At 39.5% G+C, this 13,660-nt stretch overlaps 1 protein-coding gene across 1 annotated transcript in view; it reads left to right on the top strand.

Annotated features, from left to right (window-relative positions):
• LOC119790590 (thyrotropin-releasing hormone-degrading ectoenzyme-like) overlaps positions 1-13,660 on the top strand; it is a 247,636-nt gene that overhangs the window by 49,549 nt on the left and 184,427 nt on the right. Inside the window, exon 3 of the mRNA XM_038296194.1 lies at positions 1,289-1,565. Within this exon, the coding sequence (XP_038152122.1) occupies positions 1,289-1,565 (277 nt within the window). The remainder of the gene's footprint in view (positions 1-1,288; positions 1,566-13,660) is intronic.

The raw sequence follows: 13,660 nt of genomic DNA, 5'->3' as shown, positions 1-13,660 counted from the left end.
TGACCCCACCAGTCTTTGAGGGCCCCTTGGTGCCTTGGGCATCATGTTGTTGATCCCGGCTCTAGATGTTAGCTTTGAGGTAACAACACCCCTGAAGCACCAATCACTGGCTGTTGACATTCTGTCCACATTTCATGAGACTATCCAGGTTCAGTAGAGTTTCTGTCCTGACTTTACCATCAATCATTTCCCCAACTAATGCCACTGGATTCTCAGAGTGTTTTATTCCATTTCCTGGTGCCTGCTAGTACGCATCCATCCTATCATCCATTTATCCATGCACCCAGCCAGCCAACCAGTTTTTCATTTTGCCAAAGATCCTAACATTTAAAGGGCTGGTTATACTCCGGCAGCAGTGAGCTCGTTGCAAGTATCACGCAGATATTTTTGAGTTATGCCCAATTTTTGAAGCGTAGTCTATATGTTTTTCCATGCCACTATGCATCATGTGGGTCTGGATACGGCCGAGGCAGTGAGGAAGTGAAAAAACGCAAGGGGCTAATAGGGTCCAAGTGTTCTTGCGCACCTCGCATAGTGTAGTGCAGATGTAGATTTGACCAATCAGAGGCCTTGTATCTGCGGCACTGTCTGCGGTCAACTACAATTTTGGAGAGGTGCACTAGAATTCCTGCAGAAGGCACGGAGACATATCTGCGTTAAATTCGACACACACGCAGACAACCTGGTTTCTGAGCATAAACCAGCCTTTAGTCAACCCATATGCAATTGTTCACCTCCGGAGGCGGAAATAATCCTAAGCACTATAAACTGTCAGGGGTAAGTTGGGTTAATGGAACAAGCATGACGTAATCTCACCATTGATGCAAAGCAAGGATTGATCTAAGAATGACGGTGCCCAACAGAGATGCCAATAAGATGCTAAGGATGGTGCGAAAACAACTTAGCTTGTACTTTGTGTTCAGTGGGCTGAAAAAGCTTGCTTCAGACCTACTGGACACAACAAAGAGTTTATACCTCTTAAGATTTGCTTTGGTAAATGCTTTGATTTTGAAGCCACACCCTTTTGGTTCCATAATTGAATCTGCTCCACTGAAAGCACACAGAACCTCTCTGACTTAATGTTTGAAAGCAGCTCCTTTTCTTCAGTTAGAGTTGAGTTACAGTTAGAGGTGAAAACATTTCTCCCCCATAAACACTTTGACTTAAAAAATGTATTTCCATTTCCTTGAATGGAAAGCCTGTTAGTCATTGTTTCATGTATTCATTTGTGTCGCAGGTACATCTTCATCCAAATGTTTAAAACCTTCCTGTTTGTATTCGTGTCCAGGTTCCTAGCGGTGACTCAGTTCAGTCCAATCCACGCTCGGAAGGCTTTCCCCTGCTTTGATGAGCCCATCTACAAGGCCACCTTCTCCCTGAGCCTCCGCCACGACCCGCAGTATACCTCCCTGTCCAACATGCCCGTGGAGAGCAGCTCTCCGGCGGACGAGGACGGCTGGGTGACCAACCGCTTTGCCCGCACCCCTCGCATGTCCACCTACTACCTGGCCTGGGCTGTGTGTAACTTCACCTATAAGGAGACGCAGACCAATGGCGGCGTGACGGTGAGTGTCTGACCTTTCAACCAGAATCTGAGCAGAAACGCAACCACTAGCTCTCGTTGTTGACTCTCTGTCAGCCTTTTATCTTCTCTTCTTTATTCTGGGAGGCTGTTTGTTTGGAGTTGGAAAGGAAAAAAAGCTCTCTGATGAACCCCGTGTGAACACTTTACAGCTCCAGCCTGTTTTCCTAACATCATTTCTCTCTGCGTCTCGCATCCATCAGAACTCATCTCTGGGGTTAAAACACGAGATATGAGGTGCAGTCATTACCATCAGACAATAATTGACATAATTAAGCTCTGATTGGGGGAATAATGGCTTTATATCAGCAGCCAGCAGAGGAAACTAAGCAAGGACGAATGAGTGACGGGTAGGATTTGTTGTTATTATACCTTTAATTTATTTTTCAAGTGTGTGGATTAAGACTGTGCGTCTTTACAGATTTAAACTTGACATTATGTCTGTGCTTTAATTTAAATAAATATCACTTCTGGGTCTTTCCAGAGGAAATCATTTCAAGTGCTTTCAGAAGTGTTTCTTTTCACCCCAGAAAAAAGAAATAAATAAATCACCCTATTTGTCTTCAAATAAATTGAATAATGGTTTTAGTTTAATTGAATGGGATTAACTAAACGTAAAAAAATGCTAATGTCAGCTGTAAAAAACAAAACAAAAGTAGTCTTAAATGCAAAAGTCACTAAATAGAAAAATAAGCCTCCTGCTTTCATTGTCCCGTTTGAGATAGTATGTGCTGCCTGCAGACCAAATATGTTCTTTAAATGAAAATTATGTACATATTTATATAGACTTTCAGTTAATTTGATTGAAACTTTATGCAAAATCAAGTCCAAAAAACGACAAGCTTCTAATGGGGGGGGGGGGACTCATTGGTAATTTATTATTTTCTATTTGGATCAGAGGTGATGTCACAAAGTGTGCAAGAGAGTACTGAAATGAACCAAACTAACAAAGAATAAATATTTTAACCTAGCCTTAGCATCTAGTTTTAGCATGTAGCAGTTTGTGTTATCATTATTAAAAGTTCAGTGTGTGTTTATTACTCATGAATGCAGAGATTGATGTAACCTCTGATGTCTCCAAAAGGCTTTTTTTGATATTTGAAATTCGGCACGTTCATGACAGATTGAACTTTCTAGCCTTAATGTTACCTGCTCAAGTCTTGCTCTCTCTCGCCGTCTCACAGCCAGGATAAACTGCATCCTTCCCTCTGCCAACGGTAGAAAAATCTCCCTGGTACTGGCTGACTCTGGGTCATCTTCTCTTACTGTATACCAGTGTGTGTAGCAAAAGCGTTGTTGTCAAGGAAACCCATTAGCACTCATAATGGGCACCTTTTAATTTTCGGGAATGGCAGTCACTAATGAGGGCACAAGAGTAGGACATTTCTGGCCACAATTTATATAGTTGTTTGTAAGATTACTTTACCTAGAAAGGTTTGAGTAGTGTGAATTCTGTCTTGAGGTATTGCAGGTTGTTTTGTTGTTAAGGATGAATGAATGGTTTTGATATTGTGCTAAAGGCTCCAATATGCACACAGTGACAGGATAATGCCGTTAAATCTCTCTGGATATCAGATCATGTTTTGTTAAAGGGTTCAGCCTGTTCATGAAGCTCACAGAACTTTAAGATCCCTGAGTTTGCTGCCTCGCTGTCAGAAAATCACTGCAGTCACTCTTAAAGCAGCAGTTTATAAACTCTGTCATCCTCAGCAGATGATCGTGATAGTGCAACCATCAGGATAAAAATGAGACTTTAAAACAACGGCTTTATCTGAAATGGTGGCATTTTATCTCCACTCTGTAGAAAATGTGTGTTGTCAAACCTGGAGCTATCAGTGGATTGTCTCCAGATGATACAATTCAATCAGCAGCTTTTCGTTATCTCTGGGTGAAGACAGTAATTAGGATGTGAACCGATGATAACCACCTGAGCATCTTCTGATAAGAAGCAATGAACTTCCTTCCTTATTAGTCCTTGGGGCTTCATTGGACTCTGTTCCTTCTTCTGTGACGTTGGAAAAATGTTTTTTAACAGTGGATGGACTCTCAGTTCTACTGTTGTTTTTGAAGGTGCTTTTAACCCGAGTGAAATGACTAAGACTGATCAGGCAACAAATATTTCTTTGAGAATTGTGAAAAACATGTAGCACTTTCTTTTTATTCTCTACTTTGTGTTGATCTGTTGCATAAATCATGAGAAAGTTGAAGTTCTAAGTAAAAAACTTTGACCTTAAAGGAATCGATGACTAGCCTACATATGCTTCTTTTTCTTATTAACCTAAAAATGTATGTTTTCGATTTGTAAAAATGCACAATTAATCCGAAAATCATACAGTATATCCTTAACCTTTTCATAACATGAGGACCCAAATTTGGGTCCTCAGTACTCGCCCCAAGATGGTTTTTAGACCTGTAACATATTCTCTGGGGTCTTGCCTTTATTTTGATACCAAAGCAATTAAAATAAACTCTGTAGTTCTTGAGATATATTCTATTCATTTTGGGCATGTTATTTTTAAGCATATTTCTCGAAAACAGGCCTTGTGTCCAATATCCATATATCCACATATCCTTTGAAATATTTTTACTGCATGGAAGTCGCAATTTCTTCACCTATTAAATGCATGATGAGTTGACGTAATGGTTACGTCTTCCTTAACTGAAACCTACAGAGTAAACACAGGAGGGCTAAAATTAGCACAGTTGTTCATCTTATTTCATTTGACTGGTCTAAATTTACACCACTGCGTCATTGCCTAAAGGTTTCATGACCTGTTATTTAAGAGATATATGTAGAATCAAACAAATATAATAAGCTTGCGATCTACTGTTTACTGTATTTGCTAGAGCTAATACTATTAGCAAGCACTAGCCTGAAATCAAAAGTCAATTGGAAGTTGAACAACAGTTTAAAGAGACAGTGACACATCATTCTAACTGATATGAGAAAATGTTTTGATCCCTATGCTAACCCCTAACAGCCTCAGTTAGAAACTGAAGCTTAGATTTATTTACTGTATTATACTTGCAATGAAAATTAATATTTCTCAGATAAGGCTTTTGTTACAGCTAAACATGGACAACTTTAAGAACTATCATATAAAAATATAAGAAAAGCTATAAATATATCTATTATTCTCAGCCTTCCTACCCTCAGTGGTTGGTAAAACTTAAAGAGCAGAGGTGTTATGGTTTTCCCCTTTTGGACTTTGAGTTATCTAAGTAATTCAGTTTTGCTTGTCTTTGATTTATTTTCTATTTTGTGTTATATTTAGGAAAGTTTTGAGTTACTCTCTGTTGCCCCCTTGTAACCGTCTCCTTCTCCCTGGCTCCCTTCTAGTCACTTCCATCCACACCTGCTCCATATCAGCTGGTTACCCAAGTCTTTGTTCTGTCTCCCATATATACTCTCCCTGTGCAGTTCTTCAGTGCTGCTTCATTGTTGTTTCTTTGCTCCTATGTGTGTTTTCCATGAAGACTCCTTAACTTTTGGTTTTCAGTATTTTAGTTTTGGACTTTGCTTCCGTTGCCTTTGGGATTTTGATTAAACCTACAACTCATCTCTGAACTAATCTCTGCCTCCCTCATCTCTGCATTCGGGTCCTCAAACCACCTCCACCCTCACGTTGGCAAGAGTTTATTTCACACTGTGTGAGTGACAGATGATTGTAATCCAGATATCCACATCCACACAGATTTCTACTTTCTATGCTCTTTTATACTCTTAGGGACCCTTATGGATCTTCAGGCCAGAAGGAATGAATATTCCCCACTTGAGTTTAACTCAAGTTTTTATCTTAGTGTATTGTTTCCAGAAATCCTCTAAAAAGGCATCCTTGTCATATACCTGGGCCACTTTAAGTGACTCCTTTTGAAGCAGAGGAGCAGCAGATTTCATCTATCATAGCTTCTTACATTACCTGTGCATGGCTGAATAATCACGGCAGTAGCCACCCTATAGCTAATTCTCGTTGCTGCCAGCTCTGATTTCATTCTTTCAGTCTTGTTCCACAACCTACAACCACAAATGAAGGTTGGAGTAAAGACTGACCTTTAAATCTGACGACGGAGCAGAATAAGATCTTTGTTGCTTCATCCTGGCATCACCGGTGAACCAGACACCAGAATACTCTACCCGAGGCTTAAACAGAGCTCTGACATGCTCCAGAATAATTCTAAATCCAAATGAAAGCAGCACGGCTGACTTAGACTTTAACCCAGTGGTTGATTCACCATTTATTGCAGGAATAACTGATAATAAAACTCAACAGATTTAATGCTTTGCATTTAGACGTTTATAAAGTGATGGAATATTGAAATATTGTAAAAAGCTTTAAATCAATAATCTCCAGATTGCTTTGCAGAGTAAAAGTTTAACACTTTGCACAGTCTAAGGCTCTATAAAAGCATCATTCAGGAAATTCCTTTGTTCTTTAATTGTTTTAAGGCACTACTAGAATGTTTTTTTTAAAACTTGCACACCAAATCTAGACCCAAGAACCAAACCAGTGATCTAAAGTTTGGTGTCAACCAATCCAATCCCATCACCAAGATGTTTTTCTTCTCCTCTCCCACTTTGTGATTCTGATTTGAAAGTCAAATTGGACCGGCGCTGCTGGTTTCACCTGATTTTCTCATCATTCCTTTCTAACAGTACACTTCAAATATGCACGTCCATGCATCCGACTTCTCACAGAAGGACACAACACACGCACGACCTTGTTCCCCCTTCCCTCCTCCCATCATCTCTCTATCGGTGTAATTACAGCTCATCCATCTCGTCTGCCAGAGACTCAAGGACACACGCACAGCCTTTGTCTCCTCGTTACAGAATTATAATTTAGGAGGAATGTGGTTTTAATGACAAATCATATCTGGGTCGTTAATAACCATCAGCAGCCTCCAGCGCTTTGAGGCAGAGTTTGTGTTGGGATATTGGGATGGAACCGCGAAGACATTAATCTTTATTTTTGTACTTTTACTATTTTTACACAAAACGTTTGTAGGCTGACAGAAATCTGAGCTGATTGGTCCGATCTCCAGGAGGAGAGGACCGCCTGGATGTTTAACAGACCCTATCCGGTCTCAGAGGCACATGGCCCGCAGGGAAAACATGCTCCATGTTACCCTGTCTTTGCTCCAAACATCCAGCCTCTTTATTTCTTCGGCATCCAGCTGTGCTGCAGGCCCAACATGCTTCTGATGACACCAAAATATCCTCTGGGAATTTGTTCAGAGCTCCAACTCACTCATAGAGTGTTAGTTTCCCTTCCCATTTTCGCTTTTTACCCCTTTTAAGCCTGCGGCTGTTTTTTAGACATATCCCACTTGAGAAAAAAAAAGAAAAAGCATCCCTCAGTTCAGTCAGTAAGGGCTCCTTAACATGAGGCCAAACGAACAACTGCAGCCTGAAAGACACTCTTGGGAGCCCTGTAACACAGTCCAGTCAGGAGAGAAAGTGTTAAACATAAATACATTGCACATGGGCCTTTCGTTAGTTTAAAGGAGGTAAATTAATTTTCAAAAGTGACAGCCACTAAAACAAAAACAGTCCTCCGAGCCGCTTCCTTGTAATTCAGCAAGTCTGATATAGTTGATGATATGTCTGGAACCGCAGGGCAGAAATACCTGTTGTAAACAGAAAAAGGGCTCCTTTCTGACAAAATAGACCTTCCCACCACAGATGTACAAGTCCAGACATTAGAGGAACCAACAAGTAGTACAGTACCCACCCCTGTTTTCCTCAAAGATGCACTTTGAGGAAATCAAGAAATGCAAATGACTGATTTGTCTACAACCTGATGAAGTAAGCCTCCTGATTAAACAAAAAGAAAAAGAGGCCTTGTTCCAAAGCAAAGTGGACCTTTAATCTATGCCCACAACATGAGGAATAACATCTCAGTACAAGATAGCAGTGAGTCAACATCCAGAACATCAAGGTCACTCCGTGCGTCTTTTGTGAGCATAGAAAATATTTTTTTTTTTTATTTTGGCCTGTTCTGGTTTTGGTTCTGGCCTGTTCTGGTTTTCTTCCTGTTAAAAGGGAGTTTTTCCTCTCCACTGTCGCTACAACCATGCTTAGTGTGATGGATTGCTTTCGAGTCAATGAGTCGATTCAGTCAACTGGTTTTCCTTAGATAGAAAACTTTGAATCAATCTGGCTGGATGATCTAGTGAACTGTGGGGTGTCTTGAGATGACATGTGTTGTGAATTGGCGCTATTTAAATAAACTGAAACTGAATTAAAGGAATAGTACACCCAAAACATGATTAGCCTTCATTTTCTACTCACCTCCATGCTGAACAACACTCTGGAGTACTTTTTTGATATCTCAAATGCATCTGGAGATCTGGGAGGCTTCTTGCTGTCTGCTGGCATTCAAATAATGGAGGTCTATGGTGCCCGAGACAGAAAGGTCCATAAAAGTCCAAAAAAACGTGTCAATATTCCTCCATACTGCTCGTCCAATGTAATCCAAGTGTCCTGAGTGGGTAGCATCCAGAATTTACTCGAAACGAAGTCATTTAGAATGTTTTTAGAGCATAAACAGTAGTGTATAGGATTTCCTAATAGCGCCCCCATGCGCGCTCACGATTCTACGGAAGCCGGCAGACCAAACCGGAAGAAAGTGCGCATTCAGCGTCTGGTCTGCCGATAATGCAAGCGTAGAAGAAGAAATGTGCTGTTTACCTGTGCAAAGAAAGAAACAACGAAAGAAAAATGTTTGAGGACTTCAGTGTTGAGGAAGAGCATGAGTTCTTTGCCGAGCTGAATGCGCTGGTTTGGTCTGCCGGCTTCCGTAGAATCGTGAGCGCGCATGGGGGCGCTATTAGGAAATCCTATACACTACTGTTTAGGCTCTAAAAACATTCTAAATGACTTCGTTTCGAGTAAATTCTGGATACTACCCACTCAGGACACTTGGATTACATTGGACGAGCAGTATGGAGGAATATTGAAACGTTTTTGTGGACTTTTGTGGACCTTTCTGTCTCGGGCGCCATAGACCTCCATTATTTGAATGTCAGCAGACAGCAAGAAGCCTCCCAGATCTCCAGATGCATTTGAGATATCAAAAAAGTACTCCAGAGTGTTGTTCAGCATGGGGGTGAGTAGAAAATGAAGGCTAATCATGTTTTGGGTGTACTATTCCTTTAAGATGGTTTGTTAGAGGCTGAACCCAGAATGTTTCAATTGCCTCTATGCTGGAGCTCAATTATCATTAAAAACAACGGATTTTGTGTAAAATAGTGAGATGTTCATGTAACATGTAACATGTGAGTGTAACATAAACAATATGTTATATTTTAGGGCTGGGCGATATAGAAAAAAAGCTTATCGATAAAAAAAAATGCATATTGATCGATATCGATAATTATTGAAAAGATTTGAAACCATATTTTATGTGCAGCTCTGCCTGGACTTTTTATAATATTGCTAAATGATTGAATTTTAATAAAAAACACTTCGACTTCGAATTAAATCTTTATTTAACCAACTTTTTTAACCATAACAGAATTGTTTTAAATAATAAAAAAAAAAAAATAACTTAAGAGACCTGAGACCTGAGTTATGTTATTAAATACTGACAAAGAATAAACTTAAGTGACCAGAAAAGTGACCAAAATAAATATAACAAATAAATAAATGCCCCCCCACCGCCGCCCCCGTTTCCTGCTTTAACCTGAGTTATTACTTTGAAGTTGCTGGCCCCTCAGCATTTTTATCTCAATTGTTAGAACTACGTGGGAAACTGCCCAGAACTGAAAATATATATATATTTTCCAAAGATTCGTCGGAGGAGAGCCGCGCCGGGGCCTACACAGCTCGTACTCCTGCGGCTGTGAGCGGCTGAGATGATAAAAAAAAAAGTTGGTTTTGTTATCAGACTTGGTTTTCACTGGTTCCCGACACATTTTCCAGATGACTGTGGTTTGTTTTTGGTCCGACTTGCCATGACCGAAATACTGCCAGACTGGCGAACTACAAAAACCCTTCTTTGAAACAATTTCCTCCGCCTGTCCTTGCTGCACAGCTTCATGTGCTCTGTGTTGTGGTTTGAGAGGGCGGCGCTTGGTGACGTCGTGCCTGGGTCCGCGATTGTGATTGGTTGGGAGGAAGCAGTGACTAGCATAAACCTACATGCTAGGCTACAATGAGAAGGAAGGAAAACTGCGTTTCTTTATCAAACTTTTATCAACTCTTTTTTTCTATTGAGCCACACGTCTATCGATCGATATATATCGTTATTGAATTATCGCCCAGCCCTATTATATTTAATGTATCGATGTGACAATATCGATACACTCTATGACCTTCAGTTAACCAGCTTTCTTTATATCCCTGTATGCTGGTATAGTCAGAAAGTCTGGTAGAGAGATGCTTGAGTTGGGGATAAGGTCATGCAGCCACATGTCAGTAAAAAATGCATATTTCATTGCCAATATTCTAGCTAGGTCCTTGCTTGGGCTTGGAATTCTTCTAACTTACTTCCTAAAGTTCTCATATTCCACGTAATGATCCTTGCGCCTGCACTACATCCATCTTTTAAACCTGGCTGGCACCTGTGGTAGTAGTTGAAGTAGTATTTCAGCTTTACAGATGTTAATCTTACAGTAAACAAATAAATAATTGTTTATATTAAACAGTCATTTGTTAATAGCTTACTGATTATAGTTATTAATAATTTAGTACTGACTATTAAATACACTTTTTTGTACTTCATGCCTATATGGATTTATTTTTATACCTCACTTTAGAAATCCAAACCTTTCTAGCTTCCGGAAAAAGTTATATGAAAATAACCACTTTATGCAAGAATTTACCAAATATTCGATATTTGTGGGAAATAGATCTCTTGAATGCTATCTTGAGTTTTATATTTTATAGATTAATTATTATGTGCTTGAATTACACATGGTCTGGTAACAGTGTGCATTTAAATGCTCAGGTAGGATGCCAGTGAGTTAGATCTCCAAACGGCTTCTCTCTTACGTTAATCAGTTCAGCCGACTCATTGTTTAAGGACTTAAAATACCCAATATATAGATGGAAAGAACCTTAATGTAATCAGATTTTTGGAAAATGTAGAGGTTGCTTCTGCAGCTGAGATCTTTTAGAAAGGGTTATATCGAAGGAGATCTGCATTTCTCATATTGATATGTTAAAATGTTAATGTTTTCCAGCTAAAAACAAAAACCTTAGCAACCTGTTCCACAAACAGAAGGTTGCAGCAGTAAAAATCAATGCAACCGGAACCTTTAATGCTTGAGAGATGTTGAACAGCACATCAGATCTTATTCTTCACACAGAGCTCTGTGAACATATCGAATGCTTCTGAAGTCTCAGTGATCAAAAAGCTCCGATTTGCCATCAGTGTGTTGAATGAATGGATTTTCTCAGCCTCGTCCTGCTGTTACACAGTGATAATCCATGAAGGCATGGTCCCATCAGCAGGATGAAGGAACCAGAGCGCCATGGAAGGACTGATGGGAGATTAGGAGGGATCTGAATTACATTTACCAAAACACAAAATGGTTCTGTTTACAGAGAGACAAGGTGCTGGAGATGAAAACCATCCAGAAAGCAGGAGATGCAGATTGTTCTGTCTACAAACATCTGTTGGATGGGTTCAACGTGTCTCTGTTACAGCATCGCTCTCATATTTGGATCGCTGTTTTTGCCTGGAGGCAGCTGAGACGCTGCTGTCTGTTTGCGGAGCAGCTTCCCCTGACAGGAACGTTAATCCTGCCATCCCTCCTCCTCCTCCTGCCGCAAAGCTCTGAAAGGAGCAGCTTTATTTGACGAAGGACAAATAAAACATCCAACCTTCCTCATCCTGACGAATGAAACGCCTTCATCTGTCAGAAGCACTTTTCCCCTCCGTCCTGCAGAAGCAAACACTCCTGTCGGCACTGCAGAAAAATCAGAAACCAATTCAAGGGCAACATGTTAACAGAGTCAAGTCTGCTTTGATACATCAGGTTCTTCCATTCAGTTATCATTATGTGACTTTTTTTATTGTTTCTTATCATTTGATGGATGTTGCAGGTGCTGGAAACCAATTTTTTTCTTTCCCAGAATTAAAATCCTTGATCTTCTGCCTATAGCTGAATAAACAAACACTAACAATGGCTGGAAACATGAACTTGGTCTCTAAGACATATCGTAGAAGTGTAATACAGCACTGAGCTGGACTGGGTCCAGAAAATTGTGTATTTTTGGTCATGGAGGACCCATTGCTATTAGTAATATTATATAGGGAGACACCCTGTATACAGAGGACATGTATTACCCTGAGTGGTTTGAAAAAGGAATACAAGTGTCAGGGTTTGGTGTTGGATTGAGGACCCAAAAGCAGAGGCAAGTTGGCAGAGGTGAATTTTGGTGGGTTTAATGAAGTTTACAGGTACGGAGACAGGAATCAAAGATCCAACAAAAATAACAATGAACCAGAACCAAGGAGACATCAGGGGATACCAAATTCTAGGAGCCAGGGAGAGACGAGGTAAGCAGACAGACGTTAGACGAGGATCCAGCAAACAGGAACTGAAGAGGGAGGGCTTTTAAAGGGGACAGAGACAAAGAGAGGGCTAACGAGAGAATTGAAAACAGGTGAGGGCAGAGCAGAAAACAGAGCAAGGGAAAGAGGACACAAGAGGGCAGCAGAGGACAACAAATGGAAAACCAAGACTGTGACAACAAGGGGACAGGAGATTTTAGTTAAAATATTAAAGATTTTTGTGTTTTGCTTGATTTAAAAAAAAATTTATCTAAAAAACATAAAATCATTGGCACATTTTGTTATTGTGAAGACTAAAATATAAAATATACAGAAATAATTTCATAGAATTAAAATAACAAATCTCTTGTTAATGCAAGATGTTTCATTTTAGCATAACCGTAGCTGTGCGTATCAGTATCCTGCAATAATTAAAAATAAATACAGAAATTAATTAAGAACTTAATAATATTAGGGCTACAACTAATTTGGCAAATCGATTAATCTGTCGATTAAATCTTCGAATATCTGATTAATCGGATGGCCAAAGGTGCCATAAACAAGATTTTTTAGGAAATTAAACCAGGTTTAACTAATATTTTTCCACTTGAGACATTTGGCAAAATTTTATTTTATTTTAAAATGTATTTTAATTGAAACATTTATCCTATTATATTTTATCTCCTTTCAATTTTTCTTTTTGCATTGTGTTTATGTATTTTAGCTTTCAGTTTTTATCTTATGCTCTGCATTTGTGATCCCTGTACAGCACTTTGGTCAACTCCTGTTGTTTTAAGTGTGCTTTATAAATAAAGATTTTTTTCTTTTGTAGAATCTTGGTATAATTACTGCTTTAACTTGTGTGCTCTGTCAGCTAAAGGCAAGTTATAAAGTCTTTATAGTCCAGTAAATGATTAATCGATTACTAAATTAGTAGACAATTAGTTCAGTAAACTATTAATCATGATTAATTCGTTTCAGCCCAAAAAAGTATTTAATAATTGAAGAGCAAAGGTAATTTAAGAATGAGAACCAATCTGTTTGTGCTGCTCTTATCTGCAGTAGTAGCCATTCAAAATTTCCCCACTTTCCTTGATGCGCCCTAGGCTGGTCCTCCATAATTCATTTTTAAACATCAATCTTTGTACTAAAATATTGTTTTTGTCATGATTTGTAAACATTAAGATCTAAAGAGAATCATCATTTCCTGGTCAGACCCTGTAATTCAGTGAAAGGTTGGAGTCAGAGTAAAGAAATATGCAAAATGGCGTCCCTCCAGTGGCTGGAAGTTGGAGAGGATTCTGCTGGGAGTTGCAGGGAAGTGGGCTGCCATTCAGCTGGTGTTTGACTGGGAAGGGCCATTTTGAATGGCTGCTACTGTAGCACTCTCAGTCTGCAGGTTAACCCTCTGTCGGGGTTAAGGGTCTTTTTTTCCATTTCGGGTATAATGTCTCTGATTGGTTGATAAAGAGGTGAGTCATCCATATCAACCAATGGGGGTCAGATAACTTTAAACATTAAGGACCAGGGGATCCACTTCATGGATTGCATTGGATTAGAAAAATAAAACCTAGAA

This window comes from Cyprinodon tularosa, unplaced genomic scaffold (genome assembly GCF_016077235.1).
Source record: "Cyprinodon tularosa strain WSP-4 unplaced genomic scaffold, ASM1607723v1 ctg369, whole genome shotgun sequence".
Taxonomy (NCBI): domain Eukaryota; kingdom Metazoa; phylum Chordata; class Actinopteri; order Cyprinodontiformes; family Cyprinodontidae; genus Cyprinodon; species Cyprinodon tularosa.
Note: the sequence above shows the minus strand (reverse complement) of the source record. Positions and strands in the feature narration are given on the sequence as shown.